The 16,111-nt window shown below is 45.0% G+C and overlaps 2 protein-coding genes across 2 annotated transcripts in view; one reads left to right on the top strand and one right to left on the bottom strand.

Annotated features, from left to right (window-relative positions):
- The first annotated feature begins 317 nt into the window (after positions 1–317).
- Positions 318–12,639, top strand: TMEM40 (transmembrane protein 40). Its single transcript, XM_044451631.1, has 7 exons — positions 318–423; positions 6,656–6,712; positions 7,849–7,917; positions 8,586–8,657; positions 8,746–8,820; positions 9,121–9,183; positions 11,277–12,639. Exons 2-7 carry the CDS (start codon positions 6,664–6,666, stop codon positions 11,294–11,296), a joined length of 348 nt encoding a protein of 115 aa, XP_044307566.1. The 5' UTR covers positions 318–423; positions 6,656–6,663; the 3' UTR covers positions 11,297–12,639.
- A 908-nt stretch (positions 12,640–13,547) lies between these two features.
- The window catches only part of TKT (transketolase), a 40,708-nt gene continuing 38,144 nt past the window's right edge, over positions 13,548–16,111 (bottom strand). The window contains exons 13-14 of the mRNA XM_044451425.1: positions 15,060–15,182; positions 13,548–13,881 (exon numbers count right to left, since the gene is read on the bottom strand). Of these exons, the coding sequence (XP_044307360.1) occupies positions 13,694–13,881; positions 15,060–15,182 (311 nt within the window). The 3' untranslated portion in view covers positions 13,548–13,693. The remainder of the gene's footprint in view (positions 13,882–15,059; positions 15,183–16,111) is intronic.

The following is a 16,111-nucleotide window of genomic DNA, read 5'->3' on the forward strand; positions in this document are numbered from 1 at the left end:
TGCTTCAGAAGTAGCTTTCAGTTTCTCAGTACAACTCTGGGGGAAGTCATGTTTTGTGTAAGAACATTCTCACAGAAGCAGGAAAGGGCCATCTTATTCTGAGTTACAAATACGTTATTGTGAAACCTCTAGGTTTGAATAAAATTAGCCTGAACCAGTAGCATGGCGCTTTTGCTCGATTAGTAACCTAACAAGCCTGTGAGTAACAGGCAATGGGACAGCATATTTTGTACCAGGAGGAGGAGCTCAAACCAGATAGTCTCGTTTCTGGGAACACATGTGAGGAGTTGTTTCTGAAGATTGTCTGTTCTTTTGTGTTACTATTTCAGGGAAACGTTAATTTTGCTGTGGCTTTAACCCTGACCAGCCCTGGTGCCTTATCTAAAAACAAGAGGCCATTCTGAAAATCTGAGCACTGTGCTGGTAAGTATTTTGTCTTGAATTTCTCTAAATTCGAAGCCATTGTGAAGGGTTGAATCCTCCCTGTATCTAATCTGACCCAAGCTTTCTATTCTTTTTACTTTGGCTATCTTTCTCTTTGGTGGCCATTATATGGTGACTGGATTGATCAATGTTGTGTCCATTACGAAAAATGATTTTTCAGTGTTTGCTTAAGGAAAGTTTTGAAGCATTCTGTGTGGGTCTTTAGTGAAAGTAGCTGCAGCACAGTGGTGCTGTTGTTACACTGTATTAGTATGCTGCTCTTTTTCCTCTTGTGAGTAAAGATGGCTTACAAAAGCCCTACAAGGTAGATTGGGCCAAGAGTGCATGAGTGGCCCAAAGTCACCCGATGTATCTCACGGCTGAGTGAGGACTAGAACCTGGATCTCCCAGTCCAACTCTAACCACTACACCACACTGCCTCTTTTACACAGTAATTGTTTTGCTAGCATTTCATAAGCTTTTAAAGTGAGCAGTGATACCTGTGGCATGTCTCTGTGTTACAAATTTAACAAAAACTTCAAACTGTTTTAATGTTGGCTGTCTTCAGTCAACAGACCAAGGGACTTATAGTTCTAAGCAGAGAAAGAGCAGAGATCTTCCATGGCTCTCACAAAGTTAGAATTTCTGGGGGTTTATTATTTATATCCTACCTTTCTCTCATTGTGGAACTCAAGGTGGCTACATACAGTTCCCAGGTGGTCTCCCCTCCAAGCTCAGGCCAACCTCAGATCTGCTTAGCTTCAACATGGGAAATGCCTTACATGCATCAGACCAGAACTCCTCTGAAGTTTTAGGGGATATCCATGACACTTAAACCACCTTAAGACAGTTTTGTTTCCTTAGGTAGATGTACCCCAGATGTACAGTATCCTGTACATTTCAAGGGATGATATCTCTTCTGGGATCTCCTTCAACTGATACCATGCCCCTGATCCTACAACTCTTGGCATCCCCAGAGGACTGGTTTTTTAATCTCTTTTCCATCATTACTTTTATGTATTTGTCTGAACAATCATGTTGAACCATCCCTAGGAATGAAAGCCGAAGCAGATTAAAGCTAGACATGAAAGGGAGTACCAGGGATGGTAGATAATAGGAAAGAACAAAATCTGTGTGAATAGGTCAGACTCTAGTAGCTGCTGGCTCCTGGGGTAGGATCTGGTAGCTTTGGGATACTGGCTAGAAATCAAATATGGCAGGGTTTCACCTGTAATCCAGCCTGCAGCAGCAATTGCCATAGGCTGAGCATCCTGGCAGGGTTGGCTAGTGCCAGCCCTGAGTGCACCTGGTTTCTTGGCTACGGGCTTGTCTGGCAGCATGGTCTTAGAAGCCAGATGCCATTTTGAATTTTTCAGTAATGCCCCACTAAAGCACCTGAAGCAATGTCCCTACAGAGCATTTTGGGAAAATAAAATGGTCAGGACTGCCAAATGAACCACAGTCCTAGGAAGTAGCCAGGAGGAAGTGAACAAGTGGGTGGCTAAGATGATGGAGCTCTGGAGGTTCCCACCACAGGGTTTCCTTTAATCTTGAGCCAGTGCTGAGCAATAAAGGGAAACACTTGGGCCTGGGTTTCCAACCTTTTCCAGTCAGTGGGCATGTCCAGAATTCGGAGAGTTCTGAAAGTACGTCCAGAACTTTGTATGTCCGTCATGGAGAGAGTTGACCATTCACAGAATGACTGCTTGGTGAGCAGAGCCAATCTCAAACCATCTATTTCCTAGTAGGCAAACTGGAGGCTAAAGGAAAAATGACTTACTGAAGAACAAGGACAGGGCAAAAGTGGGATGTGGGCCCCAAACCACAGCAGCATTCCGTTCAACCTACCCAGTTCTTGTTTCTGTTCTGAGAAACAAGCCATGGGGTCAGGAATCCCACATGTGGCTCAAAGATCTTATTAGAAATAAAAACTGAACTAGGAGCCAGGCCTCTCTTTGTAACAATGCCAAGTCTCCACTCCAAAAAAGAAGACTTCTAGAAAAAATCTCTGTAAATTAAAATGGCAAAGGAGCACAAGGTTGTTTCTAACAATATTGCCTTCGTGGCTTCACAGCAAGCCTGTGAGGTGGATCAGCTAGAGAAAGGGTGACTGGTCCATGTACACAGGAATTCAGGGCTGAGTCTTTCCACACCTGTTCTTGTAGTTTAATCATCACACCTCACCCTTTTCTCTCCATGTCTGCTTTTCTTTATGATGGCATCAGTTTCTGTTACATTGCATGTTTTTAAAGAGCTTCTTGGTGGGGTTTTTTTAAGTTTCAATGATCAAGGGTGAGTTTCTGTCTCTTTCAAATTCATCACTTAGAAGCTAGTGACCAACCACATATGCTAGGGAAATAACATTGGCCTATTGGACTACTAGTGCTGCTTATAGGCTTAGAAACGAAGGTGAGGCAGGCTCAGGCAATTATCACAGGTGCAGCAGTTCATACATATATATGCAGATACTCATGCATGCCTCAGTATGAGCACACACAGCTGCCACCTCACCTTTATTCAGGCCTTTGCAGTTGTGTTCAGCTTGGGTATGAACATGTTCCTCTCATTCTTAGGACCATTTGGGAAGTGCATGCATAGGGCATACTGTGTAATGTCTGTGATAGTTACAAGGAAGCCTGTCCCAACCTGGAGCCAGCCAGATATTCTGGACTACTATTCCCATTGTTCCCAGACAGCGTAGCCAATGGGCAGCACTGGAGGGTTATGATGGTGGCTGTAGCCCAACATATCTGGAAGGCACCCAGTGGGAGATGGCTGTGGCAAAGATCATCTCAAGGGAATGTGCTGTGGAGGGAGGGTCTTAGTTTTAGGGGAGTCAAAGATCACCTCCAAAGGTCTCACTAAATGTCCAGCAGACACAGGATCTCATTTCCATAAAACAAGTGCTGCTCTTTCAGTTTTTGGTGCTCCATTCTGAATGGATCTTGAAGACTATGAGAACTATCAGCAGGTGATAGTATTTCCTCTTGGGCACGGTGTTTCCATGGGTGGTGTCTGTGGTGTATGTACATGATACTGATCAGTTGAATCCATTTCAGTCTAGCTTCTGACCTGGTTTTCCCAGTTAACCTGTCTTGACTGCTCTGTTCATGCTCATTTTAGGAGGACAGAGAGTATGTGTGCTTGTGTTGATTCTCCTGGAGCCCTCATCGGCTCCGCATACTGGCACCATGGAATCTTGGAGATTATCCAAGTAGCTGCATTCTGGCGGTATCTTTCTGGAAGAACCTTTCCCGAAGATGATATTGAGGAGCTGTTGGTTTTCCCCATGTGATATGTGTCTATGTGAAAGCAGTGAGTGAGGTCATCTGCATATTTGGCATCATAGGTCATAAGCATGCTGATGACACCCAGCTCTACTTCCTTTTTAACCTGGTGCTGATAGGTAGAAATGCTAGAAGAGAGCTGATGATCTGATAAGACTGAGTTGTCTGTATGTGCCTTGTGAGAAGGATCATAGTTCAGTAGTAGAGTACATGGAAAAGGTCCCAGGTTCAGTCCCTGGCACTTCTCATTGGGATGAAGGAGAAGGTGGAGTAGAAAGCAACCTAGAGAAGCAACCCAGAGAAAGCCACAGTGAGTCAGCAAAAAGTTTTGGGCTTGTTGAACAAATAGGCTCAATATAAAGCAGCCTTCTGACTAATATGGTAGTTTTTGTCCTGTTTCAGACTGTGGTGCACTTCCTCTTAAAGTTCAGACTTGCGATTAGGAAGACTGTTATGGAGGTGGTGGCTGTAGCCAGAGTACCACTCCTGATGCCAAAGCTACCAACACGACTGCCATATTTTAAATAGTGTAAACCAGGCCAGGGGTGGGCAAATATTTTGGCCTACAACCTCCATAATCCCTGCCAAAACAGTCAACAGTTAAGAGTCATGGCAGTTCCCAGTCAACTCATGTTGTGGGCTGCAAGTTGTTCACCCTTCATTTAAAGGAAGGGAAAAAGAGAACATCTGTCTAACCACTGAAGCAATTTCAGCCCCTCATTGAGGGCAAATCCTAGGAAGGAAGATAGCACTGGTTGCACATGGGGTTGTCTTTGAAAGCTTTTTGGACCGGCGCAGAACACAGCAACAGGAATACTGATGGATCTCACCAGCATTGAAACGGCTTCATTGACTTCCTATGTATATATGGGCACTACTCAAAAAACCTTTAAAGACAATTCGGCTTGTGACTGGAATACCTTTGGGAACCGCACTTAGGTGTTAAGCTCTGCTTCAGAAGCCCTTGTCTGAGTACCTCTCCTTTGCATGGATAGGCAGGTGGCAGATTGCTTACGGCCATTTCCGTGGACTTTGAGATACTCCATGCTGGCGTGGTGTCTACTTTGATTAGTTTCAGATGCCAGGCTAAGATTTCTTTTATTTGCCTAGCTTTCAATTAACCTTAGAGCTGTTGACAGGGGGGAAATCAATGTATTCAAGACATGATGCCGGAGGGAAGCTTCGCAAATATCCTGGACTGCCAAGATGACAGACAAGTGGGTCCTGGTTCAAATCAAGCCTGAGCTTTCCCTACAAGCAAAAATGACAAAACTGGGGTTGACATGCTTATGCAAGGCAAGACTCCCTGGAGAAGACCGCCATGCTAGGGAAAGCTGAAGGCAGAGGAAGAGTGCCAAATATGCGATGGATTGACTGCATGAAGGAAGCCACAGCCTTGAGGTTGGGAGAGCTGGATGGGGCTATTCTGGACAGCTTTTGTGGACATTTTGGAGGCTTTCGTTCATAGGGTCACCATAGTTTGAAGTCAACTGGATGGCACTTTACAAGAACAACAGCATTCATATTTTAATGCTTTCTCTTTGTTTACTTCTGGTTTGCTGCTGTTCTGTTTTGATTTCAAAATGGGACAATTGATTAATTGATCAAACTGGAAATGGCTCTCTCCTGCTTCACTAGCCCCATTACACTTTGCATTGGGGCAACACCTGTAATTTCTACACCTCTCAAGTTCCCCATTTGCTATGGAGGTGGTGCTAGACAAGCACTGTTGCAATATGAAGGGAGTGAAACTGGAACTCCCTTCTCTCCATGAGTGTGTTTATTTGATGGGGCATGTTGGCCCTGCATCTTCTGCTCCTGGCATGTGGACTCGCATGTGACCGCCAACTACTCATCCACTTCCACACGTGGCACTTGAGGACAAAACGGTTATGTAAGGTGTAGAATCGGGGCTGATGAACTTGTGATGATCAGCGCTCTGGACTGGGGAACTCTCTAGTCTTTCTTTTGCATGGTTAAAAGCAAGCTCGCCAGCGTGTGTGGAGGTGATGTTCCGTCTCCCATTCATTGATTGGAAGGTTAGGATGGTAAGGTTTGGCTGATATCTATATGTGATCTAATGTTTAATTACCTGGAGAACTGGGAATTAGGAAGGACCAATAATAAATGTGGAAAGTTACTCCCAATCACCAAAAGAAGCCCCGAGTTTTCTCCAATAGCCATGGTAGGCCAGTCCTGTCACAGGTGCAGGGGCTAAAGCCAGGTAGCACCTGGTTATTTTTCTTTACTTCTTTGCAGTTCTTTCCTCCATGTTTCAACCCATTGGATGGGTTTTTTTTGTGCACTGCAAGCCCCAAGAGACATGCAGTCTGATCTTTCAAAGGGAAATTGAATCAGAGGGTCTAACTTTAATGAATCCAATAAAGACCCCCTGGGACTTTGATTTTTGGAAACAAGAGACAATAGTACCGAAGAAAGAAAGTCCTTTCTTCCTTCAAAACTCTGCACACTGTTTTATGAATCAGCTGAGAAGTCCTAGGGGTTCTTCAGAGTCCTTGTCCTCTCGTGGTTTGTGTCCTGCCCTGCCCCTTCACTGCTGATGTGGAAAGAACCGTGGCGGCCACCCACTGTCCTGAGGCCATCAGACCTCCAAGCCTTGAAGGGGATAAAAGTGCTGTGCCAAGATAGGGGTGAAGAATTGGCTCCCCAGCTTCTTTTCCTCCTCCTCCCGGGTGCTTTCTGTTGATGGTTGGAAACCTAGGTGAAATGCAGGGTGCGAGGTGCACGGATGGCAGAAATCGCCACCGCGGTGCCTCACTCCTGCCACGGGTTGCTTGTAAGCCTCTGAACTTGGGCTTCTGTGACTCAGCTGGAGTAGCAGTTGGATTGCTCCCTTAGCTGGCTTCATAAAAATATAGCCCAGTGATGCATTTTGCCATTCTTCTCACAACACAACACAGCTGCTTTTGCTTTTTGTTTTACAGACACAGCAATGAAAAACTCAAATTCTTCCACTTCACTTTCTGCAACAGGAGAGAAAGGTAATGAAGTGAGTTAAGGGTGTGAAACAAACATGGATCAAACCACTGTTTCCCTGATTTAATTCCTATTCTCCACCAAGCATTATGTGCCTGGCTGTGCTAAGGTGACATTTTTAAGTAGTAGATGTCCATTTTGCGTGCATCTGTCCTGTCCTGTCCTGTCCTGTCCTGTCCTGTCCTGTCCTGTCCTGTCCTGCCTGCCTGCCTGCCTGCCTGCCTGCCTGCCTGCCTGCCTGCCTGCCTTTCTTTCTTTCTTTCTTTCTTTCTTTCTTTCTTTCTTTCTTTCTTGTATTCTGCTAATGATCTGCCTGGGAGATGAAAACTTAAAAATCACACCATGTCCATTCCTGGCTTGTCATCTCTTTTCTACAAGGACTTTCAGATATGAAGCAAGAATATCATATCCCACATGCCCATGTTAATTTTTGATGCAGCCTGATGGTCCCGGTTTCTCCACAATCACAGATGCAGTCCCTGAATCAGTGCTGGACCTTACCATACGCCTTCCCCTTCCTTTTCCATCCTTCATTCAGAGGTAGGCCTAGACCCAGGCTCAGTCTTCCTGGAGAGGAAGGGTCCTTGGAGCATGACTAAATCTGGACGTGAGGCTCTGTGTCCCAAATGCCCTGATTCTCTTCCTCCATTTCTCTATCCTGAAATAAACTTGAGACAGATATCGTTATGTCTGGAGCAAGAATGTTGAGAAGGATTGTGATATTGGTTCCAAAACAAGGGCAGGGCCCACAGGGTGAAGCATGGCATCTTGCCAGGTGAAATCTGTGCTGACCTGTTGGGAAAGTTGGTTACTACCAAGTACTTCAGGAATGCTTAGGAACATATCATCTAGCCTCATGGATGGAATTTAGTAGGTAGTCCAGATTATATTGTTTTCTGCTTGCAAGTCTCCCATGTTCTCCTGATGCTGGTTCCATCTTCTTTCTTCCTACAAAGAACCTGTTAGGGGAGAAGATGAGGTAGCTGCACTATATCTTGTGTTTCTCTACCCCTGGGAACTGGAGGTACCCCTCTGGCAAGGCCCAAGGATAACCCATTGGCTAAATTGATGTTTTCCAGTTTCAGAACATTCCTTAGATGAAGGAGTGCCTCTTACTTATTTCAAGTTTAATTTCTTGTAGTCCATGAAAAGGATGCTAACCATGTGCCTCCCCACCCAAGATGGCATATACCAGGCATACGGAAAGATGGTAAGCATTTAAGTCACTGCAAATGCAATCATAAAACCTGCTCAGTATGCTCCAGGGCTCAACCCCGGTTCCTGGCTTGGATCCAAATTAGGTTATCCTTGGAATGAACCCATCAACATTTAACTCCAGTCCTCCTGAGCTCAGAGGATCTGCCCTAAGTATGAATAAACCTGGCTCCAGCCCATCGGTTTGAAATGCCAAGGACCATTCCTAGACACTAATACTGCAGTCATACACAAGGGCATGAATAGAGTTCCTTTCCCCAACACTAGTTAAATTCCCCATCTTGAATGTCCAAATTTAAGCCATCAATAAATGTATTTGGCTCTACTTAACAGTTAATCTCTATGCTTATCATGCGGCATCTCGCCTGTCCTTGAAAGAAACATGGCATGCTCCAAATTTTGAATAATGGATGTGGCTAAGCATGCTGCTGACTCAGGTTCTTGACTACTCCGATCTAAAGGCGCATGATGATTTGTCAAGCGTGCATGTCTTATTTATGCTGAGTGCAGCCACTAAAGGTACTGACTGCTCTCTGAAGTATTCCCTGAATTATCTCTTGTGCAGACGCACTCCAAATCAGAATGTGTTTACTGGCATCAGAAAATGTAGAAATTCAACCTTTGAGTGTAATTCTGGGATATTTCTTTTCTTTCTCATTTCAGATGAATTCTTCCATTTTGTCATTCTTTGTTTTTCCATTGGAATCTTATTAGTTTCCTATTACAAATATAACAGTAAGTCAACACTGATGGATTGATTTCATTGGAGATAACATGTTACATAATATTACACAATTTAATATATAAATATGTATCTTTTTAGATTGGACTGTTTCCCTTGGTATTGGCTTGATGACCTTTGCTGCTTTAGAAACAACTGGAATATATTTTGGTTTAGGTAATCATTTTTTGTGTGTACCATATTAGAGAGCAAAATAAGCCACTTCACAGTTAAATCTAGGACCTCATATTTCTATAGTTCAATCCTATATATATATCTATTCCAAATTAAATTGCATTGGGGTTGTGAGTTTTACTCCCAGGAAAATGTATATATGAGTGATGTGTTAAAATATAAAGAAGCAGTAAGAATTTGATGACTACAGATTGAATGTACTTGGGAGATATGACCACACCTGCCCACCTCTTTCTTTCTTATATGGCTGTGTACATAACTATGTCTGTTGTTTTCTAATAGTGCGTCGTATTCAAAGGATCCTGGAAAGTTTTATTCCCATGCTTCAGAGAGCCAGAATACCTGGTAATACTTAACTCTTATTGTGTCTGTATAAGCCCTGCGAAATATTTGAACACAGATTCAATAGTTGTATATTTACAATTAACTTCAGAACAACTCTTTTAGCCTGAGCCCTAAAGAACAGGTGGGGCTGGTGGCATGTCTCAGATCTGCAGGTCATGGGGGCAAATTCAGGATCCCACCATAGCTGGTGTAAATGTGGTAGAGCAGGCTAAAGGGGCAGGACAAGCAGGCATGGCTGGGAAGAAATGGTCAGTGGAGGATTTCTCCAAGCCTGTTTTCCCAAATTAACTATAGTAGGAGTGTGTGTTACTACATTAAAAGGTTGCCGTGTCTGCAATGTCACTGTGGCAGATTGTTGGTAATTCTAGTCCACAGTTCCCAGAGATTTAGACTGCCTGCATGCCGCATCCAGATTCTGTAAGCCGTGTCTGATTGCTGTGATCCGAGGTTGCCTGCAGAATACGGGAACCCAGACTTATGGGTTGTGTAAGAGATAGGTGGTTGTTAATTCTAGGTTGTTTCACCCTTTCATGCATACAACCTCCAATGGTACCAATCAGAGGTTGTTCACAGAAAACAGAAGTACCTCGCTTCCGGTGCATGTCTCAGCAAATTGTGGATTAATTAGTTATCACTGTGTCCGTCTCTTTACTATCTCTCCCCATTTTAAAAGTGTTTTGAATTTTTGAAACCCCAGTTTCAAAATCAGTAGATTTTCTGAGTTAAGAAAGCAATTGTGAAGAAGTGGTGTAAAGCATGAAGGCTGGGATGGGGAACGCTGCATGGCGTAGGCTGCGCACCTGTAAAGTCCTGTAAATGAGGCGGGGCAACAGCCTCACCTGGAAGCACTTTTGCTGTAGTCTGGTACATGCACAAAGATACACAACCAGACCGCTGATGTGCCACAGGGGATTTTTAAGGATACCGAAGACTGGGCTTTCGACCCTACAGGTTCACAGTTTGTGCTGTTTTTAAATTCAAAATCGCACCCCTTCTACCTTGATCAGTGTTTCTAGCCTAAGGTGATGACAGGGAGTGAGTGCAGGAGGCCTCCTGACAGACGCACTAGAGGGCCACTACTCCCCGGCCTCCACTCACAGAAGTACAGAGACAACAGTGAAAGTGTGAGGTGAAGTGCTGTGCTGTGGACACCAGAAGCGTGTGGCAGAGACAGCAGGTGTGGAGTTGCGGTTCGCATCAGACCAGGGGGTGCAGGGAAGTCGAAGCCGACCTCTTCACTCGGCCATGAACCTCCCTGGTGACCTCAGGCTGGTCGCTGGCTGTCCCCTGTCCCCACATCAGTGTTGACTGGGAATGAACTGGGGAGCCCCTCTAAACGTTCTCTGGATCTCGCAGAAAAATTGGTAAATGTAGGAAAGGATTATACATAGCCATCATGATTGTGATTGCTAGATGAGCATGAAAGCCTTGCTGTATACTTTTTTTAAAAATTCCTGCAGCTGGACATCTAACTGCTCATTTCTGTTGTATTCCCATGAACACAGATTAACCTGCTTTAGCAGGTGTTTGAAAACCTTGCTGTCCTGAGCAGAGGTTCCTCCTTCAAACAAGAACCAACCGCAGACCATTTTCATTGCCACTTTCTTTATTGCTCCCAAGTAAAAATCACCCAGAATGGATCTCTGGGCATGGACAGAGTGGTTTGAAGAGCCCAGTTTAGTACTTCCAGGAACTCTGCTTGCGGGCAGGCCTGGGCCCCTTGGAGGGGCCTTCTGAAAGCGAGCACCCCTCCACTCTGCAGGCTGCCCATTGATGCCCTGCTCATGGGGTTGTACCAGTGGGGGCCTGGCCTGTGTCTGAGAATTCTTCATCCTCAGAGACTCTGCCACTGGCTGAGCCTGTTGCCCGTTCCCAGGAACTGCCGGGTTCTGCAGAGCACCTGGCCTTGAGATAATCACGTCCTCCGGCTGCATCTGAATCTTGACCTAGCTGCTCCTCCACAACCTCACTGAAATATGTTTCATCTTCCGGTTCTGAATCACCACCTGGAATGCAGCCAGATGCCCAAGACTGCCATCCTTCTTACTCCCAACACTTGCTAACAATTTCTCTCTCTCGTCTTCACTGTCCAGGTTTCAGAAAGGTTGAATAAACGGAGTTTTACACAAGACCTGAAAAAGTCCTGCTGGTGTACTGGAGTAATACTGAGCAGATGTTTCAAGGACTAGCACAGCTAACATAGAACAATTTTGTAAGAGAGTAAGGCTTCAGTCTGAAGATCTTGCTAGTGGAAATCCGCTAGCATAATGGTATAACCTCCCTCTTTCCCCTTGCAGCCCCGTGTGCTGCTGGAAAACTGGCTCCTGATGATTTCTCATCCCCCAGGAGCAGATTTTGAGTGTGCATGGGAGGTGGGGTGGGGAGAAGAAAATTCCATTGAAATTTCCATTGAGCACTGTACCTGTGGTCACCTGGGTCTGTACAGCAAAACCAACACCCTCTTTCTGTACAAGCCCAGTTAACTTTTTACACCATGCATTGCCTTCACAAACAGGGCATCAGATTTTAGTGTTTTTAATATTGCCTGCAGCTAGACTTTCCAAGCCCTTGGTTGCCTAGGGGAAAGTCTTGTCTTGGGCAGTGTGGCCACCAGATGGAGGCTGCTTTGAAGCATTCATGCGGCAGCTCTCGTTGCGCTAGTGGAGCAGTGCCTCCGTGGGGCTGGCCCACTTTCCCCAGGCCAGTGCCGTTCTCATTTGTGGCCAGTGCAACGCCTGAATTCCCAGCTAGCATGCAGGTAATGGCTTTTAACAGACCTGCTTTGCAGACTTGTCTGAATGTATATCTGTTTTAAACTGCATTAAGGCTATATTAATAAATGTGACTATGTGTACTATTTATGTTAATGTTGCAAATAGGGGTTGTATGTGTAGACCATGCATTTTCTGTTTCTAAGTGATCCCATCTCTTCAAGTATTTTATAATGTTTTCAAGAACCCAAAGCTTGGTTCAGAACAGAAGAGTGTAGGAGACACAGAATGTCATTTTATCCCGTTTGAATTTGTGTGAACCACTTTGCGCTTTTACTGGCCAATAAGCACCATTAAACACACTGAGTAAAATGGCTGCGTTGTGCTTTGCTGCAGGACATTTCATCTGTGTCAGAGAACAGAGTTGAGTTGTGTTGCATGGGGAAATGTTTTCTTGCTTGCTTTCTTAGGTTGGGAAACGGAAAGTTCTCTGGCTCTCCTTTCCGTCAGAAAAAAATTACTTTTAAAGCAGCGGCGGACAACTTGTTGCCCTCCGGCTTTTTATCCCTTCTGTTATCTCTCAGCTGAATGGGAGCTGTGGGCTAACACATCTGGAGGACCACATGCCACCCACAACTGTCAATAAAGAAATATCCAGTCACTCAAAAGAAAAAAAAACCAGACCCATGGTGGGGTGACCAATCGGCAGGCCTCCTGATCCAGTAACAGCAGGTATGGCTACTGGTGAAAACCACTGATTAATAATAGTAGCAGCATATGAGTTGTGCTTAGAAGCCTTCCCACTCCTGCATATGCTCAGACAAAACATGCTGAAGCTAAGTAGGTCTGGCCCTAGATAGGAGACCATCTGGAAACAATATGCAAGCTTCTCTGAGCCCTTGCGACACAGCGCAGGATAGAAATGCAATGAATAAATAATACTCACATCTTCCCTTCCACTCTCTCACCCACTGTACAATTTCTCTACACACTTGAGCTCACTCAGTCAACCTGCTCCCAGCATAAGTGGTGAAAAGGCTAATAATAGACCGTAACATTCAGAAAAGCTTAAGGTGCTCTGGATGTTGCAACTGGTCCCTTGAAATGGGGCAGGACCAGACAGGGGCAGCCCTTCATCCAGCACACAGGCCTGTTTGCTTCTTCCAGTGTTTACACCGAAAGTGGGTGTGGTCTAGCATTTAAGAGATGCTCAGGGTAACTGCAGGTGGGAAAAGAATGCTATGCCAGAAAATATGGGCTGAAACAGCTGTAGCACAGCTGGAGAGCCAAGCCATAGGAGAAATAAGAAACAGGAATGCTGGCCTGGGATTTGGGAGATCCAGGTTCAAGTCCCCACTCAGCCATGTTCTTCATTGGGTGTCTTTGGGCCAGTCAGAGACTGTCAGCCTAAGATACAGAGTAGCTGTTACTGTGACAGTAAAATGGAGAGGAAGAGAACCTTGCAAGCTGCCTTGGGTTCCTTGCAAATTGAAGAAAGTCAGGTTATATCACCCACCCACCTTCTTAGATGAAACTTCTTGGATAAATCAGTGTTATGCCTTCTGCTACTGGCATCAGAGCATGCAGCTTTCTATTTATCCTTTCCTGCCAATATGAAAATTTTGCTAGCAAAATGACCAAACATTACTTTTCTCCCAAAACTTTTATTAGAACTCTTCCATTAAAACTCTCTGCATATAGTTTTAAGCATGTGTTTGAAAGTTACCGTACTCCTTTAGAAAACAACAAGAAACCCAAACACTGCTCTCCAGCGTGGCACAGTAGGGATACAATGCCAGCTACTCTGCGTTTCTCGATTTGGACACCGCCATCTTCACAGCCTGGATTATGCCTTCCTTATCAATGCCAAACATCCTAAGCAGCTCAGCTGGCTTTCCGCTCCTTGGTATGTGGGACACAGCCAGGCGGGCAACTGTGATTCCCGGCTCTCCCACCACAGCAGCAGAGACAGCTTCTCCAATGCCACCTAAGAAGATAGAAAATGAAGGATAAGTCAAGAATAATGGGCTTTGTTTCTTGGCAAGCCGATTAATGCAGCTATTTAAAAAGAAAAACAATTGGACAGTTTAGAGGGATCGGGAAGGTTGAAGAGTCGCTTGTTCTGTGAGAGGCTTTCCACTAACAAGTTTTCTTTTTAAGACCAAGATTAATGCTTTGGAAATCCAATTTCCAGAGATGATCTCCAAGTCCATACAGCAGGACAACAGGACACGGAGGAGCTGAGCACAACGAGGCAACGTTCTGACTCCAGTGGGCAGAGAATTGCATTGCTCTCCAGCCCTTCCTATGCGGAGCCACGTGGATATTTATGAAATGGCACCACTTGTTCCAGACCTTGCAAGTGATTTACTTCCAGTAAAAATATGCTGATAGCCCTAAACAAGCTCAACACAGAAGTGCTCAAGCATTGCCAGAAGCACCCAACCAGCCCATGCTGTGATACTCATTGGAGGAGCCTCTCCCAAGCTGCCTGGGTGTTTTACAAGATGTATAGTGAGGTGAAGAGCAGGGACTGGAAAATGGTCAGCGGCAATGCATTTGTTTCCTTAATATGTGTCTGTTTCATATCATGATAGGTTGGAGTGCTGGGCTGAAAGCAACAGAATGATATTCAACAGGGACAAAGCTCTGTGCCTAGGAAAAGGGAACAAATGCAGAGTTACAAATCAGGAGATCCTTGGCTCAACAGTACTAAAAGTGAGAAGGATCTTGAAATTGCAGTAGATGACAAACTGAATATGTCAACAATTTGATACACCTGCAAACAAAGCAAAGACTACTTTGGGCTGCATTAATGGAAGCATAGCTTCCAAATCAGGTGAGGTAGTAGTTAGGCCCCACCATGAGCACTGCATCTAGGTCTGGCCACCACACTTCCAGAAGGAGGCAGACAAGCTGGAGGGGCTCAGAGGAGAGCGACAAGGATGACTGGGGTCTGGAAGCAAAGCCCTATGAGGAGAGCTTGACAGAACTGGGCATCTTGAGTCTGCGGAAGAGAAAACTGAGGGAAGAGCTGATAGCTCTCCACAAGTACTTGAAAGGCCATCACACAGAGGAGGGCCAGGATCTCTCCTAATCATGGCAGAACACTGGACATGGATTAATGGGCTCAAGTTAAAGGAAGCTAAATTCTGCTTAAGTTACCTTCATAATAATGGTCTTCCACAGTGATAATTCTGCCTTTGGTTGCTCTTGCATTTTCAAGTATAGTTTTCTTATCCAGAGGTTTGATAGTAAATGGATCTATCACTCTGATGGAAATTTTCTCTGCAAAAGAACAGCAGAAATGATGATGATATAGAACACACAATTCATTAAAGTGCAAGACTGAAGAAACACACATACACATAGCAGGGGATCTTACCCCCATGCAAGCTAAAGTCCATTCACATATATTGCTCTCTGCACATGTCCCAGGTCTGCTCTGGAGTATCCCCAAACCCTATCAAATAGGTTGCAGGGCTGTAAAGTCCATTCCACCAGCAATTCCCTCTACTGGGGGAACAGTGCAATTGCAGAAGCCTCGCTGATTAAAACATGCCCATGGGCTGCCTGGAAACTGCCAATACCTTGCTCCGAGAATGGGTAGAACTAGAGTTAATGCTACACCATCCATGCCTTCATCACTCCATACAGCAGCGATGAGAAATATACGGTCCTCCAGATGGCGTTGGATTGCAACTCCCATCAGTCCTAGGAGCATAGCTGATGGTTAGGGATGATGGGAGCCGAGCCTAGCACTATCTGAAGGACCGTGTTTCCCATCCTTGCCCTTGTTAAGTTTGCCTCAACTCCCATTTCCCTTTTACCAGCCCACATCACCACCACAATGCAAAATATTTTATTAACTCAGTTCAGCACTTAAAACTGAGAGGATTACATTATTAAGGGAATAATATGGTGCCCCTGCTGGTGCATCTACTTTTGCTACATTTCTCCCTTCATCAGCGCTTCTTGTTTGAGATTTTGGCAACTGCGTGCAAATTTGCCCAAGTGCAGTCTCGCCCTGTCCATTTCCACCGACGTCTCCTATTCCACCTTGCTGCTCCCTTTGACATCTGAAACATGCAAATAAATTGTCCCTCCAAGACGACCCAAAGCAGGCAGCATCCAGTGTGCTAGCGTGCACTTGGGAAAGACTGTAAAAATATTCTTAAAAAATTCTGCAGACATTTTGCACATTTCTGAGGCTGCAG

Source organism: Varanus komodoensis, unplaced genomic scaffold (assembly GCF_004798865.1).
Source record: "Varanus komodoensis strain SLA01 unplaced genomic scaffold, ASM479886v1 scaffold6_2, whole genome shotgun sequence".
In the NCBI taxonomy this organism is placed as follows: Eukaryota; Metazoa; Chordata; class Lepidosauria; order Squamata; family Varanidae; genus Varanus; species Varanus komodoensis.

Excerpts from the sequence above, each read along its gene's own strand:
- TMEM40 (XM_044451631.1), top strand. The coding sequence starts at position 6,664 with ATGAAAAACTCAAATTCTTCCACTTCACTTTCTGCAACAGGAGAGAAA. Across the intron at positions 8,658-8,745 it reads TTCCTATTACAAATATAACA|ATTGGACTGTTTCCCTTGGT; the intron begins GTAAGTCAACAC and ends GTATCTTTTTAG. Across the intron at positions 8,821-9,120 it reads TGGAATATATTTTGGTTTAG|TGCGTCGTATTCAAAGGATC; the intron begins GTAATCATTTTT and ends GTTTTCTAATAG.